Raw genomic sequence first — 19546 nt, forward strand, 5'->3', positions numbered from 1 at the left:
CTTGCTCCCATAACAGAGAGGGGTATCGGCATCCTAACTTATCTGGACAGTTGGGCTCTGGTAGAGACTTCCAGAGAGCAGGTTGCTGCACACCTGTCACTTGTTTTGTTTCACATTCAGACGATGGGGTTTTCCATGAATTTTCAGAAAAACTCACTGATCCCGAGTCAGAAGTTTTGATTTCTCAGGCTGGAAATATACTCCATGTCGAGTGCTCGTCTATCGGAGCACCAAGTGGTCGCGTTTTATCGCTGCCTCGCTCAGTTTCAGTTGGTACATATCTGACTACATTTCCATGGTGATGGAGCTCTAATCCCCTCCTTTTGAAACTGAGGAGCACAGGTGGTTAAATTCCCTGTGCCCAGTGCATTTGTTGCATGCTTACATTGATCGCACACAGAATGTGTGTTTATCTGACCAGCTGTTAGTATGTTTTGTCAATCCAGCCGGGGGCAAAGCTCTGTCTGGGCAGAGCCTGTCTCATTGGATTATAGAAGCCATTTCTCCCTCCACCTCATAGTGTCAGAGCTCATTCAACCATGCGTGGCAGCATCATGGCCCTGTTTAGAGGAGTTTCTGTGGGTGATGTCTGTGCGGTTGCCAGTTGGTCATCACCACACACTTTTGTTCAGTTCTACAGCTTGGATGTGACAGGCCCTTCGGTGGCTCACTCTGTTCTTTCTGCTGGGTCTGAGCTGCACCAGGGTGCTGGTTCTGACCCAGGTTTGACGGCTGCTTTGCGGGGCGTGTATTTATGTCCCAGACTATAAGTGTTGTACCGAGGGAATCGACTGACAGGGAACGTAATGTCATACATATAAGTTAAGTTAGAAGGAACGAGGTACAACACTTGTTTGCCCCGCCCATCAGTTGGGCTCAGGAGGACAATTCACTCAAATAACTTTGTATGAATCTTCATTCTACATTTTTGGATGAAGCCCAAAGAAAACTGACCAAATGACCCAAAAAAGACTTTCCAGGTTCAGGTTCCAGGTTCATGTAAGTTCCTGCGGTGTCAGAGGCCTAAAGCTGCTGTAACAATCATACAAAGACCATCCACAGGTGTTCTGTTAGCTGTTCATAAAAACAGTTTGATAAATCCTGACCTGAGTGTTTCCAGTCTGCAGTTTGGATTCTTCAGTCCAGCAGACAACTGCTTCACCCCTGAATCCTGTAGGTCGTTGTTACTCAGGTCCAGTTCTGCCAGACTGTAGGACTGGGAGCTGAGAGCTGAGGACAGAGCTGCACATCCTTCATCTGAGAGGTTACAGCTACTCAGTCTGAGGAGGGAATAATGAGATAAGTAGTAATCTGTGACTTTCTCTCCTATAAAAACAACAGCAGTATATTATTATTATTATTATAGCAGTATATACACATCCCTCTATATCTGAAAACCAAACATGTACTTACATAGCTTTGTTGGAGGCTTTGACCACTGGCAGCAGCCTCAAAAGAGCCTCATCTGAAGCAGAGTATTTCTTCAGGTCAAACACATCCAGATCTTTTCCTGATGACAGTAAGATGAAGACCAGAGCTGACCACTGAGCAGGAGACAGTTTATCTGTGGAGAGACTTCCTGAACTCAGGTAACGTTGGATCTCTTCCACTAGAGAACGATCATTCAGTTCATTCAGACAGTGGAACAGATTGATACTTCTCTCTGCAGACAGACTCTCACTGATCTTCTCCTTGATGTAATCGACTGTTTCCTGATTGGTCTGTGAGCTACTTCCTGTCTGTGTCAGCAGGCCTCGTAGGAGACTCTGATTGGTCTGCAGTGAAAGACCCAGGAGGAAGCGGAGGAACAGGTCCAGGTGTCCATTTGGACTCTGTAAGGCCTTGTTCACAGCACTCTGGTAGAAGAGAGTCTCTTTTAGTGTTTTAGACTTCTGAGTCTTTGATTGTTCTTCCATCAGGTTGACTCCAGAGTTGATGAAGGTCAGATGGACATGAAGAGCAGCCAGAAACTCCTGAACACTCAGATGGATGAAGCAGAACACCTTCTCCTGGTACAGCCCTCTCTCCCCTTTAAAGATCTGTGTGAACACTCCTGAGTACACTGAGGCTGCTGAGATATCGATGCCACACTCTGTCAGGTCTGATTCATGGAAGATCAGGTTTCCTTTCTGCAGCTGCTCAAAAGCCAGTTTTCCCAGAGACTCAATCATCTTCCTGCTCTCTGGACTCCAGTGTGGATCTCTCTCAGCTCCTCCATCATACTTGACCTTCTTCACCTTAGTCTGAACCACCAGGAAGTGGATGTACATCTCAGTCAGGGTCTTGGGCAGCTCTCCTCCCTCTCTGGTTTTCAACGCATCCTCCAGAACTGTAGCAGTGATCCAGCAGAAGAGTGGGATGTGGCACATGATGTGGAGGCTTCGTGATTTCTGGATGTGGGAGATGATCCTGCTGGCCTGCTCCTCATCTCTGAATTTCTTCCTGAAGTACTCCTCCTTCTGTGGGTCAGTGAACCCTCTGACCTCTGTCACCATGCCAACACAGTCAGGAGGGATCTGATTGGCTGCTGCAGGTCGTGTGGTTATCCAGAGGCGAGCAGAGGGAAGCAGTTTCCCCCTGATGAGGTTTGTCAGCAGCACATCCACTGAGGTGGACTCTGTAACATCAGTCAGGGGCTCCTTGTTGTGGAAGTCCAGAGGAAGTCGACACTCATCCAGACCGTCAAAGATGAACACAACCTGGAACTCTTCAAAGCTGCAGATTCCTGCTTCTTTGGTTTCAGTAAAGAAGTGATGAACAAGTTCCACCAAGCTGAACTTTTTCTCTTTCAGCACATTCAGCTCTCTGAAAGTGAATGGAAACATGAACTGGATGTCCTGGTTGGCTTTGCCTTCAGCCCAGTCCAGAGTGAACTTCTGTGTTAAGACTGTTTTCCCAATGCCAGCCACTCCCTTTGTCATCACTGTTCTGATTGGTTCATCTCTTCCAGGTGGGAGTTTAAAGATGTCTTCTTGTCTGATGGTTGTTTCTGCTCTGTCTGCTTTCCTGGATGCTGTTTCAATCTGTCTGACCTCATGTTCATCATTGACCTCTCCAGTCCCTCCCTCTGTGATGTAGAGCTCTGTGTAGATCTGATTCAGAAGGGTTGGGTTTCCTGCTTTAGAAATCCCCTCAAACACACACTGGAACTTCTTCTTCAGAGCAGATTTATGTCGAAAAACTGGGTCAAAAAGTTCTAAATAAACACAACAAATAGATCAGTCAATACAATACACAGAAGATCTTCAAACTTTTAATTTCTTTGAGAATGAGTATTTGAACATGTGTTGTTCTGTGTGTTGAGACATCAGTAAATGTGTCATTTATCCAGCAGGTTAAATCTTTAGAGAAATCCTCTTACTGCTCTGCAGACGGTCAGCCAGCTCCTCCTGCTTCATTCTCCTCAGGAAGTGAACTGTGATCTTCACTAATGCCTCTCTGCTGCTCCTCTGCTCTTCATCCTCATCCTCCCTCTGACTCTCTAAGCATTCTGGGTAATCTGGACTCAGAACCTTCTGGATTTTCTTCAGCTCCTCCTTCACAAAAGTGACCATGTTGTCCTCCAGCAGCTGGAACAGAATACTATATGAATGAGCCAATCAGACGGAAATCATGGAGCCAAACATCAGATCCATGTTGGACACACTGACAATCCACTGGTCTACAAAGTGCAGCATGGAGATGACTGTGAACAGAATAGATGGAAAAGTAGCTGTTGTACATGTACTGACCATAAACATGGAGTCCAGCTGTGTTTGATGCTGCTGGGCAGACTGACCACTGGGAACCTCTGAGCTCTGCTGGTCCACTCTGTGGAGGAATCATGAAGAATGAGCTCACATTCTGTCTGTCCACACAGAGACAAACACAAGGTAAAGCTCCATGAAGTGATGTGTGGATGTGAACAGTGAATCAGAGGACTCCCTGCAGTGGGAAAGCTTTACTAGTCCTGCTGATCCCGCTGAGAATCAACAGCTCAGTCTGCAGCTGCTTGGAGCTTTCAGCTCACTTTGGTTGGATCCAACAGCTCTCAGCAACCCCTTCAGAAAGCTTTCCCTCCCTGCTGAAGTACCCTGGAGCAAGGCAGCCAGAGCCAGTGTGTGCTTGGATCAGACAGGTTGTACTGGGCAGCTCCCAGTGTGAAGGCCTCAGACGATGACTGTACAACATCATCTGATGATTATTTCCCAAAGACAGGAGACAAACTTTTATTGTAGCTTCCAAAAGCTCTGTTTAGTTAACTGGAAGAAGCAGAGTTACTGTCTGTTTACCCAGTTTCATTTCAGTCTTTCAGGACAAACTTCTGTTCTGTTGCTCACTAATTTGAACTCCTCAAAGCTTTAAGCAGCTAACCAGCACCCTGCTGACTGTTCCTCTTCTGATCCTGGAACACATCACACCTCCATCAGCTTGATGTGGTTCAGACGCACAGGTTTTTAATTCTAAATAAATCTATCTGTCCTCCATCCAGCAACACCTGCCACCTGAGTGGAAGTTCCTACCTACACTGTGTTAGAGCCAAAGCACAAAGGTGACACCTGCTGGACCAGCTGGTGTCCTACAGACACTCAGAAACACCTCCTGCAACATCCATTCTTTCCTCTTTGACTGCTGTGTTTGTGGAAAACATCCAACACACACCACTTCACATATGAACATAGAAATAGATGTGAAACAGAGCTGAGCTCACATTAAACACATGTTGGAGTAAAAACTGTTCAAACTGACTCTGCTACATTTTACTCTGTTACAACATTTACACTCAGCTCACCTCTGACAGGATGGATGTTGGTCTGACTTGAAATCAATAAAACGACCCATTGACTCGTTGCTCTTCATGGACACACAGCTGGCTCCAGGTTCAGGTCTGAGTCTCTGCTGGATCCTGACAGAAAAACACTTGTTTTCTTCAAACTAAAGTATTCAGTGATAGTGTTTGAGTCTGCAGTGAGACGGCCTGTCAGAGAGTCAGTGTGGCTGCTGTGGAACAATGTTACAGCTCCCCCTTGTGGCAGCTCTGTCACTCTGCAGGTAGACGTCAGCAGGTGTGTGGAAACTGGAAGCTGGATGTAATTTTACCTGAGAGAAAACAGGAAGACTGAAGCTCTGAGCTTTCAGTATTGTTCTCTGACTTAGTCTTTACTGTTTGTGTGATCAGATTCATTCTGCTCTTTCAGAGACAAACTACAGCTGCACCACACTGGAAAACACTGACTTTGGAATATTTGATTTTTCTGGAATATAAAGTGTCAGATTAAAAAAATTAGATATTTTCACCAGATAACATGAGCAGGTTTATTAGGAGAGAGTTAATAACAGATCAGTTACTGGGTTGATTTGGTCATTTTGTTCTTGTTTCTTCAGAAGGTCGTTTTAAACTGACGTCATTAAACACAACATGTGAGAACGTAATATTTCTACATCAGCCGCCCTGTTCACTACATAATCAGCATCCTGTGAAAAAGCCACATCAGTGGACAGATATTCAGCAATATTCTCCCTTTGTTTTAATAAAGAGCTGCAGGACTGAACTAAAATATCACATTACACACATGATGCAGCTAATTAGTCTCATCAGAGACATCAAGAACTGATCCAAGTCTCAAGTAATTCAGCTGAAAACTGCTTATCATCTGAAACATGATGCAGCCTCCACTGAATACTGACAGATACTCACTGTTGGGCTGATGGAACATCATGTTGAAAATGAATGAAGAACTCCTTTGACTTGTTGCTCTTAAAGGACACACAGCTGGGTTCTGGTTCCGGTTCTGGTTCATGTTCAGGTTGGTTCCTGTGAATAAAGGTGTTTGGTGATGTGAGTGCTGAGCTCTGACATGGAGAAGAGTCATGGACAGTTAGAGATGGTCATCTCACCTCTGAGCTTTGCTCTGGCTCTCATGTTCCCCACACAGAGTGGTTTTAGTGTCCTCACACTGATCCATGCTGCTGAATTCACATCAGCTCACACACACTTTCTACCTTCATCTGCAGAGGAAACACAAATCATTCATCTGCACATCAACTCAAATCCTCCTCTCCATCATTTGGGCTGTAAAAAGATCAGCTGCTCCTCTGATTGGTTTTGATTCTCTGTTTCATATCAGTGTCAGTTGAATCATTATTGTTATTAATTGTGTTTTTGGAGTCTCAGCAAAGTGATGCTATGAAATAAAACAGATATTTTAATTTAATACATGCAATAAAAGGTAAAAATTAAACAACAAACTTTTCAGAAGTCCAGTTCCAGCAATATCACTGTTCATACAGAGAAACTTATATTAGAGACGCCACTAAAACCTGTTTTATCAGGTGATATTTTTAATGTGTTTTTTTTTTGACAGTTTGAAATATTTAGTTGCAAAAGTGTGGAAAAAAAACAAGAAAACAACAGAGACTAGAAAAAAGTCTCTTTTTTTCATTTGAAAAATTGACAAACAAAAACAATAATGGAGTCATTTTCAGCTAATCTCCAGATAAATGACGCGTTGTTGCAGGTGATGGTATTTTTTAACAACTTGTTCAACATGCGAACCAGCTGAGAACCAGTTTGATTTTCTATAGCTCAGGGTGCTAAGGGGAGTCATGTCATTATGTGACTGTATACGTCAGTTACAACGCTGCGTTTTCATACACCTTGACGCAAACATCGAAGCAACAACAATTGTTACACTGCAACAAAACCACACCTTCATCCAGGTTGTTACTTTTTGTCTTTAAAGGAATCAAAGATAAACAGCCGTGAGTTTCTGTGTCTGACTTTAATGGAAGAAACTACAGTTATTCCCACAAATTAAAACACAATGTGATTTATTTTGTGAATAAAACAAATAAATCACATTATGTTTCTAATCAATAACAATGTAAATGATGATCATGCAGATTTTTCTTCAAACACAACAGTGATCAAACTGGACCTGAAATAAGAAGTGAACATGTTCCCCAAACATTACAGAGCAGAAACAAACAGGAAAGTTACTGAAGACAAAGTTCAGACTCACAGTTTGTTCAAACCAAGTGTTGAAGAAGACGAGGCTCCACAGACTGAGACACAGGTGAGCTGCTGCTGGAATCAGTCAGAGCTCCACCCCTGATGGGGGCAGGACAGGTAGGAGGGAGGAGCAGCAACAGGATCTGATTTCATCTTTATCTCTGAGTTTAACAGCAGCTTGTAACCTTGTTGTAACATTTCTGATTTGTTTTGAAATGAATGAACAGTTTCATCAGTCTTACTCTCACTCCTGACTCCTATCAGCCATAATCTGCTTATTTCCTCCATCATGTCTCACTGAGCAGTTTTCTCACATTAGGTAGGGATCATGATGGAGGTCAGAATGGTAACTGACCATCTCACAGCCAGTCTGGGACTTGGAGGCATCCTGCTTTGGTATCAGGCAGACTGGTCATGTTGACTCTGAAGCAACGATCAGATGGAGGAGGGAACATGCTCATTAACATCACTGATGGTGGATAGAAAGAGAGCATTTTCTGTCCATCTGAGCATGAATAGGACTGAAACAGATGACCTGGCTGAACACTCCCTCTACAACATGTTCCTGCTTAAGTTTCAAGCTTTAAAAGTATTCTGACACCTCTGAAACTTTTTGTGTTTCACACAGCATGCCTTATTTATTACATGATGACTGTGTTTGAGGAGATTAACAGAACCCATAAACATCTTACTGTTTGATTGTGCTGAAAATGTCGAAGAATGACCCGAATTCATGCTCAGAAAAGTGTTGAATGTCTGCAGCTGGTTCAATAAAGCAGCTGAAGTCTCATCAATCAGGTCTGATGCATCCTGGGAGTGGAAATGAGTCGTCAGGTGCTCTGAAAGTTCTTTTTGTCTGGATTGTCGGGGCAGACTTTATGTCTCTGCAATGTATTCAAAGTGGTTAATATCAGCAGGGCTGGGCCACATCTGGTGGACTTATAGCCGAATTTAGGTCAAAGGAAGCTGCAGATGAGCAATTATTTGCTCGTTCTGTAAATGACTTCCAGATGCAGCACAACATTTATTTCATTATGTATCGTACTGCAGGAAGACTGTACCTGCCTTTTTAGTCTGAGACAAAACTAAATGTTGTTTAGAGTAAAGATTTATGGGAATAAAGCAGAGGCTGGAAGCAGGAACTGGAATCTGACTGATATCTGATGGTTTACAAGTCAAAGTCCAGAGAAGAACAGAGGTTGTTCAGACCTGAAACTTTGCTTGGCCAAAGTTACAGGAGTGAATGGCACCAACAATTGGGTCCAGAGTTTCTCACAAAGACAGAAAATAAGTGTTCTGGCTCGACCAAGAGAGATCAGGGAGATCTAAAAGCTGATGTTGGAGGCTGATCTCCAGCAGAAGGTAAGTGGAGATGGAGGCCAACCACTGCACACCAGGAACCAGTTCTGTGATTAAACATGATTAAACCCTAACAAGGGGAGACCAAAGTATGGTTCACACGACCTCATCAACACTCATCACAGATGATTTTATCTTTAATTATGAATGAATTTGTCCCCCTTCAGAGGAATAAAGGCTGGAGTGGACATTTACACATCTGTCATGTTTGGATCATTAGCTCCAAACAATGCTCAGGTTATGCAGCTCCTTTTTAAAAGCTGCCTTTGGTCTTCATCAATGTTGACTTTTTATGTACCAGAATGTTTGATATGCATCTGTTTTAATTAGATTTTTAACAGATCCTCAGAAACATGAATGTCTACATGTTTCAGGATCCTTCAAAGTTTCCCTCAAGCTGTTATCTGACAGCAGCCTCTGAGAGTTTATCACCTGTATGGCACACACAGGCCAGGAAGATGTTACAGGAATGTTCATTTCAGTCAGAGGACAGGGACACGTGAGAATCAGCGCTCACAGGAGATGCGTGTTAATCATTAAAAGCTGTGATTGTGACAGTAAAACAAATCTGAGGTCGGTCTCCAGCAAAGTTAGTGAAAAATATTGTTTCAAAGCTCAGCCCCGTGTTTATGTGCAGGAATTAACTCTGATTTACTCACTGTTAACACTTCACTGCTTTATTTTATACATTGAGCACTTAAATGACTTTTCTGTCTTCTTGTTAGTTTTTACTCACTTTAGTGTGTTATGTGGTGTGAGAAGAATGTGTTCAGATGAAAGTGCTTTTATGAGTCATTCTTTTCAGTTATCACAGACAACACCAGTGTTTATTTTCACAACAACCAGTCAGACTGCGTGAAGACGGCGTGACAGTAGAGGTGAGAAACAACAGCAGCATTACGACAGATTTATTCCAAATAAAGCCAATACAGAAAATTGTTAATATTTATATTTTTTTTTCCATTTTATTCAGGGGCGTCACTCGGTCTTAAGGACGGGGGGGGGCTTAGCCCCCAGAGAGGAACAGGATGTGAGTGAACGTAGCGCACAAGCACAAAACATCACAAACAGCTAAAAAAGGCAGAGAAAATATTTATTATTATTATTATTTCAGTCTGTTTCTTTAATACAGTACAAAAACTATCACAGGTTTGCACAGTAACAGCATATTTACAGCATTAACAAGAAAAAAATGGCTCCAATTGCGAGTTACTTGGTGGATGGAAGCATCAAAGAAATCCGTCTGTTTTTAAGGGTGACAAATGGCTCTATCACTCTGTTGTGACTCAGATGCTGAAGCTCGTCTTTTTCAATTGACATGACTCCAAGACTGTGAAGTCTTTTCTGAGCCATTGTTTGAGGCAGGCAGGAATGCAGCCGACGCAGTGCACTACAGGATGTTCCACATGAGCAGCTGCTCACAGGCACTGTTAGGGTAACCTGGATGGTTGCCTTCAGAGAGGGAAACATGTCTGTAATCTGAGACAATAAGAAGGAGGGTTTGAAAGAGGAGATGAAGCATCTGAAGCTGTCAGACTCCTCCTCCTCTGACTCAGTCTGAGAACAATGTGGAGTTAAAGAAAACACAGGCATCTGTTTTAAAGGACTCCCTGATGTTATGACTGGAAATCCAAAAATGATATGAAATTTGAGTATTTTATCCATGAAATATCATTGTGATAATTTGTGTTCACCTTCTGATCAAACTGTTTCATCGTTCTTTGGGGACCTGGGATGTATCTATATTGGCCACTAAGTTACCTTCAGTTATGACACAAGAACATTTACATGAAATCTGCCTGAAGGGCAACAGCTCACAGAGAGGCTGCAGTATCAGTAGCTCCTGCACCAGGAAATCATTTTCCTTTAGAAAATGTATTCCTAAATAAAGCAAGGGTTGTCTGTGAAAACACTAAAATAATTTCCTCTCTATTTGTGCCTTTTCAGTAACTGTTATAATAAACATCAATACTCACATTATAAGGACAGCAGGAGGTTGAATCTGTGAAATCACTGTAAAAGTAAAACTTACAATGAAAAGACAAACCCTCAGAGTCACCTGATGGAAAAAAACATACAGAGTGATAAAAGATGCTTCTACAGGTCTGCAATGAACCTGTTTGTCTGGATTCAGCCTGTATTTTCCATCCTGTTTGTTTGTGATGGATGAAAGATTAACATTTAAATCAGCTAATGGTAAGAGAATCAAGGAGGTTGTTTACAGACAATATATCTGTGGGTGAACATCCAGCCTCTGTTTCCCGGGCAAGAAAGTTTCTGACCACCAGAAACTTTGTTTTCAGGTCAATGCTGTTGTGTTTTGCAAGTTCATTCAAGTGTGTGATTCACATTCAGGACTACATGCCTGGATGCCTTTCAGTAGCTCTGCCAACCATCCTATCCACACAAGGGAAAAGTAACTCTCTTTTCAATGCGTGAGTTGTTTTTATTTCAGTGTGTGAAACCTGCAGTTTCCTCCAGCACAAAATCTGATACCCACAGATACTGTGGGTGTGACACAGGGCTTTGGTTCTCTCATGCAGCTCTGTGGCAAATGCATCTGTGCATTTGCCCTTAAGTGTGTCACACACTGCTTGTTTGCAGATCAAAGCTTCTGCCAGGTCTACAGTCTCTTTCTGAAGGAGGTTGCGGAGTCCTTCGGTTACAGACAGAAGTGACTGAAACATCAGAAGTGCATTGACTGCTGAGAACTTATAGAGCTTTGCTCTGAGACCAACAGCTCCAATGGCAGAAAGGCACTCTCCAAAAGATAATGTCTCAGGAACTGTAGATTGTGGCTGTTTCTGCTTGAACTAAGCTGCCAACAGCAGATATTATAGTCAAACATTAAAAATAGCTTCTATTAACTTCAGACGGAGAAAATAACCTGCGTCACAAAAAGATGGAAGTTTAGTTTCACTTTCAGCTTGAGTAAAACTAAACTCTGAAATATACATCCAACAAAGAGTTTAAGAGCAATTAAAAACCAGTGTTTACTTAAAGCTTTATATAAATTTATAAAAATAATTATCAAAATAATACCAAGAAAACTGAGCTTTTCTTGATAAGTTCAGGAAACTTTAGTGATATTAAGTAACTTCCCTCAAACACATCGATCAACATGTCTTCTACTGAAGTTACTAAGTTAAAGTCTAATATTATATTTAAAGTAACCTTTATTCAACCAGGAAGTCTCACTGAGATCAGAGAGCTAATGCAGGAGTCCAGATCATCATCTGATCTGAGGAATCATAAATCTTTGTGATTTTAAACTGGATGAAGAAGGAATTACTGAAGATAATCTACACTGTCAACACATTTGCCAAGAATCCTTCTTCCAGCCGACAGCTTCAAACAGTTAAACACAGTGATGGGTGAGGACTAACTTCCTGCTCTGAATCTGCTGTGAGCAGAGTTCACTTTCATCCATGTCATTAGTTTCTGACTCTTCTTGTCACAGACGCCACGCTCAGTCTCTTCGTCTCTGTCTCGTTATTTTGTTGTTATGTCTGTCACCGGCCGATGGAAACACCACCCATTACTGTCCCATCCATGTAGGCTGAAAGCAGTCCTAATGTTGGGAAGACTCACAGTGATGGAACAGAATAAGTCGCTGATAATCACCAGAAAATATATCAAAACCACGGTTTAAACTGGGATTTGTACTATGCAGGAGCTCTGTAGTTTTAGTGCTGCGACAGATGCACCAGATGTGTGCAGGGAGACAACATCTGTCATCATGTGACAAACTGTGAACACATCAAGGTGACATCTCTCAGGTCTGCACAGCAATCAGAGTCATCCTGGATCCAGCTGTCTGTGTAAAACTGATACTGATAAAATGTTAGAAGTCTCCTGTGTGTCTGTATCAGCTCCAGCAGCGGTGCTGTAATGGTGATGATGGGATGAGACATGAATACCACAGTTTTTCATATTTACAGTTAACTGGAGTTGATTTATCTATTGTCAGGAACCAAAATAAAACTAAATTGTAAAAAGCTCAGGCTGAAATTATGGCTTCTGTGTTGTTAGGTTCGGTTTCGTCCCAGTTACAAAAATAAGATTATAAAGCAATAATTAGAGCCACAGCTGACATCATCAGGGCACTGTCAGCCAACACACTGACAGCCAGCTCCTCTCCTCATCATGTGAGCTTTAGGGGATTCTCAGTTTGCCTTGTTATCCAGTTTACCTGCACAGAAACAGAACAAGCAAAGACGGGCATGTCCACACATGTGAGCTCAGTTCAGTGTGGAGTTGGTGACGTGCAGAGTGCACATCTCCAATGTGCAGCATGCCAAAATGAAAAGAAGATTCTCAGTGAGAGAAGTTCTGCATCATATTTCTGGTGAAAATGAGGGAGAGGACACAGAGCAGCATGGAGATACGGATGAGCAGGTTTCTGAGGAGGAAGACAAAGTGGAATATCATCCAGAAGACACTCATCTGATGAGTCAGATGAGGAGGTCACCGGTGCTGAAGCTGCTCCTGCTGAAAGACTCAAGTCCAAAAATGGTAAGATGTGTTGGAGCTCAGTACCTCATGATGTACATGATGGCAGGGCAGCTGCTGCAGATGTCATCAAAATGACTCCTGGAATCACAGGGTTTGCTGTGACCAGAATCAGTGACATCAACACATGTTTTGAGCCATTTATGCCATTAAAAAGAGTCAAACCTTGAAGGAACAAAAGTCCATGGCAATATGTGGAAAGACACTGATGAGGAACACCTGGATGCTTCTTCTTTTTGCTGGAGTGCACAGATCCTGCAATGAGGCCACTGATCGTCTCTGGGACGCATCGACAGGAAGAAATATTTTCGAGCAACAATGTCACTTCAGACCTTTCAAATGATATCAAGAGTCCTCAGATTTGACAACAGAGACACCAGAGAAAGCTCTGACCAGCCTGCTCCCATCAGGGCTGTCTGGGACAGATGGGTGCAGCTCCTTCCACTGTCTAATGTCTTGTTTAATGTCCAATTGTTTTCTCCTCATACATTTTTTTGAACAGGGAAACATCTGAAAAACCTTTTAAATCATTATGTTGAGAATCCCAAAGTTTGACTCCTGCAGCTGAGATACACATTTGTTTTAAATTGGTTAAATTGGTTGTCCCAGTAGAGGGCCTGTGTAGAAATCCCTCCGTTAGCTCTCCTATAGCCGTAAGTAGCCACATAACAGCACCTCTGAGCTAACAGAGCTATAGTACACGTTTGTTCATTCATTTTTCTTAAAGTATTGGTGAAATTAAGACAGATAATGTCTTATTTAGAGGCTGCATCATCCATTAACTCCATTATATGGATATACGCTGATTGCGAGTTTTCTAAATAGCTCCCGAAGGACGCCGACTTTCGCCAAACTGTTCTGTGAGTAGATGAAACGTATTTCATGCCAGAAATAAGGTCCAGGTTTTAAAATACAGGAGTTCCCCTTTAAAGCAACTCCTCTCACACCAAAGCTATTTAACTCTGAAAGTTATATTGAATGATAAATAGTGTGAAAAGCTTTCTTCAGCTCAATGAATACCCTTCTGGTAAACTTCTTTCTGTCCGTTGCAGTTGGGATTTCTTCTGTCACCTTCATTATTGCTGCAGCTGTAGACCTATTTGACCCAAACCCATATTGACTCTCATTCAATAAGCTGTTGTTTTCAATAAAACTATCTAGTTTCTGAACAAACTGTGAAAGTATTGATATTGGTCTGCAGCTGTTAAAGCTATGTCTATCTGATGTCTTTAGTTGAAACATGTGATCACCTCATGACACATCAGGAAGTTGATCAGCTTCAGCTGCTGATGATTTGTTGGCAGACGCCTCAGTTTCTCTTTGGCTCTCAGTTTGCTGTTTCCTGGATTTCCTGGATCTGTTGACATGTCCCAGGTACTTGTTGTGTTTGATCCTCATACATTTAACTTTGTCCTGAGAAAGGATGAGTTCCAAAAAGGGAAACAGGGACTGCTTTTGCAGTTGACACAGCCTATATCATGCCAATGTTCATTTGGGGCTGCAGTTTTTGCTTTAGTTTCAGACTTGTTATTAGGCTGGAATGTTGAAGATTTTCTGTGACAGATAGGCTCCACTCCCCCTGAAACCATGAATTAAAGAAAGTGGAAGGATGGAAAGTTTTGGGGACATTTATTCATTCATTCCACTTCAGCATTTCTGTTTCAGGGAAGATTCCAACTTTAATGACATTTTTTTTTGTTTATCAGATTTAATATGAAGTTATCCTGAAGAAAATTAATATGACCACTTACAAAACAAAACTGGACTTTTAAATCAGTTTTTCAAAGAGGTAAGTTATGATTGAAATTTCTTATGGGTTTGATTTAGATTCAGTTTGACGGTCAGTTCACCCCCAGACGGTGCAACTTACCCCCTGACCCGGATCAGCTTAACCCTAACCTGGGGCAAACAGGAAGCCTTTAGCTTATAATTCACTTATAAAAGCTGATTATGAACTTCTTTCAATTTGATTAGATCTGTTAACAGTCTGCAGACTAATGTGAGACAATAATATTTGTGTGTTTTTGTTATCCAGAAGAATTCAGACAGATGAAGTCACTGTGAGCTGAGCAGTGCTGGAAGATGATATGACAGAGTGACCTAAATGAGTTTTATGTGTGCGCTCATTTCCAGTCTTTGACAAAGATTGAAAAGTGAATTTATTTGACTGATTTCCTTCCTGCTGGTTCATTTTGGAGGATTTAACCTGAAGGAGAAACTATTTATAATTGTGTCTGGCTGCCTAAAGCCACTGTACAGGTCTGTGAGTGTGCTTCACAGCTATAAAAACACTAGAAGCTCTAACCATGTCCCTGTAACCATGTAAAGCAAGTGGAAGGATGGATAGTTTGTTCCATTTAATAGAAGTTATCCTGAAGAAAATAAATATGACCACAGACCATCAGCACCGGCCTCCCCCAGGGGCGTGTTCTCTCCCAGGTGCTCCTCTCCACATACACAACTGCATAAGCCTCGAGAAGCTTAAAAGCTTACAGCTCCTGGTATTCCCAGGCGGTCTCCCATCCAAGTACTAACCAGGCCCAACCTGTGGTTGTTGTGGTGGCTGTATGAGGATATGAAACTGAGGGCCATCTTCTCGTCTAACTGGCAGGGCAGCTGCACAATAACCCAACTACTGATGCCTTTCCATCTGTTCCCTAAGGGGAACTTTAAGGCCTTGGGTGACAAACTCTCTCCAGAGAAGCTGCGACGTCTCAAGTGTTACTGTGCCTGGGGGTTCATTTGACAACAGAGTGTACCTGGATAGCATAGGGGTTCTGAGGAGTCCCAGATTTCATTAAAGCTAGAAATCAAGTTGCTTCAGGTTTTGAATCTTTTCTTCTCTGGTGGGCAACAATAAAAAAGAATGTTGATTGGATAAATTAGATCTACAAGGCATTGCTGAACAATTAGGTCCCATGCTTGAGAGGACTGTTCCAAAGACTTGTTAGACAGGTAGAGAGGGATGATAACGACGAGCTACATGAGGATGATGGATACGAGGATGCAGATGACGTTTAAAGCGCAAAGTAGTGCCTTGCGTGAACCCGAGTAAATTCTCAATGATCTGTTTAAGGGAAATCTCCCTGAAGTGTTAAAACAATGAAGTAGAAAATATAAAAGGTGATGCAAAGTTTGAAAAAAAAAAAAACTGCATGTGTATGTATGAATCTATACTGAATTGTTAGAAATGTTAGAAAAATATCATGAAGTTATACTATGAGAAAAAGAAAGTATAGAAGATCTTGCAGGGTCAAGGGACACTGCAATGGAGAAGGCCTCCTATCTATCGTATTTCAGCTTCTGTCTAAGCCTTGTTTTACTGAATGTCTCATAACCTTGTGTGGCTAGTGATCTCGTAGTAGGAAACATAAATAGCGATAGTATCATTTTTTTAACTCAGACAACTGTCAGCTGTCAGTGTCAGCTTCCTGATATGTTGTACAGACTCCTTTGAAACAGTTTCACAGCTTGAAGTTGAGTTTTGTGCCCTTTCAGTGTTGGAACAGCCTTAACTTTCAGCTTCAGTCATGACAATCGAACAGCTGTCTGGAAAGTACAGGGAACAAATCCAAGCCTTTTTCAGATTGCGTTAAAGATTTCTGGGTCTTTGGGAAAGATGATAAGGGTCAACTTTCCTTCGTAACCAAACACACATTTTCTTCAAAAGTATCTATGTAGCAAGAACATGAAAAGCATGAGAAATGTTGACATCTGACCTTTAATAAAATGCAGAAGAATGAAATACAGACAAGTGCAAAGCTATACTTCACATCAAACTAAAATTATATATTGCTTCTACAGATGTTGTATGTTTACATAAATACGCACAGTTGGTGCAAAGCTACTTTGTGAATCTTGACTAAAGAAAACATATGTTCAGTATAACAGAAGAAAACATGTTCCTACTAACAAACAGATTGCATATTGATCTGTTCATCAACTCACAAATGATGCCATGTTTGTCTTGAACGGTGGGAGATCTGTCCAGTTAAAACAATCACAATAAATTATTGTAATAATGAAGCACATTCAATCTTTCTTCAAACATCTGCTACTCAAAGAACATTCAGACCAAAAGTCCTGACAAAAGAAGGTGGTAATCCACAAAGAAGATATTTAATCTGAACAAAGGAAAGGCTTGTGATTGGTAGTTCCTGTTGCTGCTCCCAGGTGAATGTTTTCTTATATGCCGTAAAATATGTTGTTGATTTCAACCTATCATTTATCTGCAGTGCGAGTACAATGGTGTCTCTTAAGACTATATAATGCAGTGAAAGCTGCTCCACACTGACCACAGCTGTAAGGTTTCTCCCCTGTATGAATACGTTGGTGCAACTTCAGATTAGATAATTGAGTGAAAGCTGCTCCACACTGACCACAGCTGTAAGGTTTCTCTCCTGTGTGAATACGTTGGTGCCTCTTCAGATTACTTAGTGCAGTGAAAGCTGCCCCACATTGACCACAGCTGTAAGGTTTCTCTCCTGTGTGAATACGTTGGTGCAACTTTAGATTAGATAATTGAGTGAAAGCTGCTCCACACTGACCACAGCTGTAAGGTTTCTCTCCTGTGTGAATATGTTGGTGCATCTTTAGATTAGATAATTGAGTGAAAGCTGCCCCACACTGACCACAGCTGTATGGTTTATCTCCTGTGTGAATATGTTGGTGTGTCTTTAGACTAGATAATGCAGTGAAAGCTGCTCCACACTGACCACAGCTGTAAGGTTTCTCTCCTGTGTGAATACGTTGGTGCATCTTTAGATTAGATAATGCAGTGAAAGCTGCTCCACACTGACCACAGCTGTAAGGTTTCTCTCCTGTGTGAATACGTTGGTGCCTCTTCAGATTACCTAGTGCAGTGAAAGCTGCCCCACACTGACCACAGCTGTAAGGTTTCTCTCCTGTGTGAATACGTTGATGCACCTTTAGATTAGATAATTGAGTGAAAGCTGCCCCACACTGACCACAGCTGTAAGGTTTCTCTCCTGTGTGAATACGTTGGTGCCTATTCAGATTACTTAGTGCAGTGAAAGCTGCCCCACATTGACTACAGCTGTAAGGTTTCTCTCCAGTATGAAGCATCTGATGATACTTCAGATGAGATGATCTTTTGAAAACTTCCCCACAGTCCTTACAGCAGTATAATGTGGATCCCTCTTTGGCTTGTTTCTGCAATGACAGAGAGGAAGAAGACTTAGATCCATTTGAAGTTCACACAAAATATTTCTCTAACCTCACCTACGCCAACCAACATATTCTAACTGACTGGACCTGGACAGACCGAGCTACAGAGGTCTCAATATCTCAAATCAACGCTGAGAGTGCGTGAACGCTGAACGCTGAGAGTGTGTTTATAAGTGCCCCCGGCTATCAGCACAATGCTCTGACGGCTCTGCACACGTTCAGGTTTTTAAACACTAAACTCTTGCTTTTTTTTCTCTTTTACCAATTATTTTTTGTCATGAGGAAATTCTGATAAGGAACTGCTACAATATTTCTAATTGATATAAGGAAGCACAGTCTTGCCCAAGTTGTTCAATTAAACACCATGTAGAGGCTGGCCTGAAAAAGGTTGATGACCACTGGTTTAAATGAATAAAAGTAACTGTGGTGGTAATACATGACATTCTTTACACTAACCCTTTGTTCCAGCTTACAGCCCATAGGTCTGCAGCCATTGAGCTCAACGGCTATCAGGGAAACAGTTTTAACTCAACCTTTGTTTCTCTTTAAAATGACTCTTTACACTGAGGTAGAGAGATCTACAAAACTTGTAATTTAACAATTAAAGACCCAGAAGTATTACTACCACCAGGTTTAATTCATGTAATCCAGAGACTTTAAACACAAATAATGAAGATTAGCTCCTGAACCTCTCAAATCTGAAGACTGAGAGCCAGAAAAATGTTCTTCCAGCAGATCATTCAGCTTGCAGCACATGTTCAGTCTAAGCACATCTGTATCAGAGAGAGGAGATGAAACCAGGAAACACTTTGCTGACACTTTTCACATTTGATTCAAAAGCAGAATGAGCAGAGGATGCACGGAGCCTCGACACTCGTCCTCGTATCTTTAATATCCTCCACACTGACCTGTAGCCCAGGTGAACCAGAGGATGAGCCGGCTCTGTTCCTGGTGGAAGGGTTCAAATCCTGGTTCTGCTGCTCCATTCTGGTCCGGGTCCTCCGACTGATGAACTCTGTCTGAAACTGTCAGTACATACAATAAGATCCAGCTGTGGCGTGCAGCATGTCAAACCACACCCACTTTTTTTCTTCTCTTGATAACCTTTCTGGACAGTTTTTAACCATCTAGTCACATTTCATTAAACTTGTTGCTGTGGTTTTTATTTAAATCCCTGAGAACTTTAAAATGGTTCTTTAAAGACCCATAGTTCAAAATATTTGGAGCTTTTTGATCAAATTCAGAAAAAAATTTAATAATATACTCTGTAGAACGACACCCAATGTGTGAAATATCCCATAAATCTCATCTGAGTCAGTGTAACATGATCAACTTAAATCATTTTACTACATTAAGACAATGATACTGTTTGAGGACAGGGTCCCAATATCATCCCAAAGACTGAAGTTCAGATTTTCTCTGTTTCTAAATTTGTTCTCATTTCCAGAAGCTCTCAGGGATCCAGGAAAGTAATCTCAGATTTGTCACATTTACACT

General features: G+C 41.8%; 3 protein-coding genes across 3 annotated transcripts in view; all 3 read right to left on the reverse strand.

Moving 5' to 3' along the window:
- Positions 1-7027, reverse strand: part of LOC140300470 (NLR family CARD domain-containing protein 3-like) — an 82427-nt gene extending 75400 nt beyond the window's left edge. Inside the window, exon 1 of the mRNA XM_072379766.1 lies at positions 7002-7027. The gene's annotated coding sequence lies outside the window, so the exon portion shown is untranslated. The remainder of the gene's footprint in view (positions 1-7001) is intronic.
- LOC140294770 (NLR family CARD domain-containing protein 3-like) lies at positions 1065-4281 on the reverse strand. The gene is made up of 3 exons (XM_072379612.1): positions 4272-4281; positions 1414-3196; positions 1065-1280 (listed from the first exon to the last, which is right to left on the reverse strand). The coding sequence occupies exons 1-3, from the start codon at positions 4279-4281 to the stop codon at positions 1079-1081; spliced, it is 1995 nt and encodes a 664-aa protein (XP_072235713.1). The 3' UTR covers positions 1065-1078.
- Positions 7028-17083: 10056 nt separating the features above from the next.
- On the reverse strand, positions 17084-17962 carry LOC140296365 (uncharacterized). Its single transcript, XM_072379716.1, has one exon. It carries the CDS (start codon positions 17945-17947, stop codon positions 17084-17086), a length of 864 nt encoding a protein of 287 aa, XP_072235817.1. The 5' UTR covers positions 17948-17962.
- Between the last annotated feature and the right edge of the window lie 1584 nt (positions 17963-19546).

The sequence above is a fragment of the Leuresthes tenuis genome, unplaced genomic scaffold, assembly GCF_036924035.1.
Source record: "Leuresthes tenuis unplaced genomic scaffold, fLeuTen1.0.hap1 SCAF_1, whole genome shotgun sequence".
Classification (NCBI taxonomy): Eukaryota; Metazoa; Chordata; class Actinopteri; order Atheriniformes; family Atherinopsidae; genus Leuresthes; species Leuresthes tenuis.

Excerpts from the sequence above, each read along its gene's own strand:
- LOC140294770 (XM_072379612.1), bottom strand. Across the intron at positions 1,281-1,413 it reads AAAGCCTCCAACAAAGCTAT|ACTGAGTAGCTGTAACCTCT; the intron begins GTAAGTACATGT and ends TTCCCTCCTCAG.
- LOC140296365 (XM_072379716.1), bottom strand. The coding sequence starts at position 17,947 with ATGCTTCATACTGGAGAGAAACCTTACAGCTGTAGTCAATGTGGGGCA.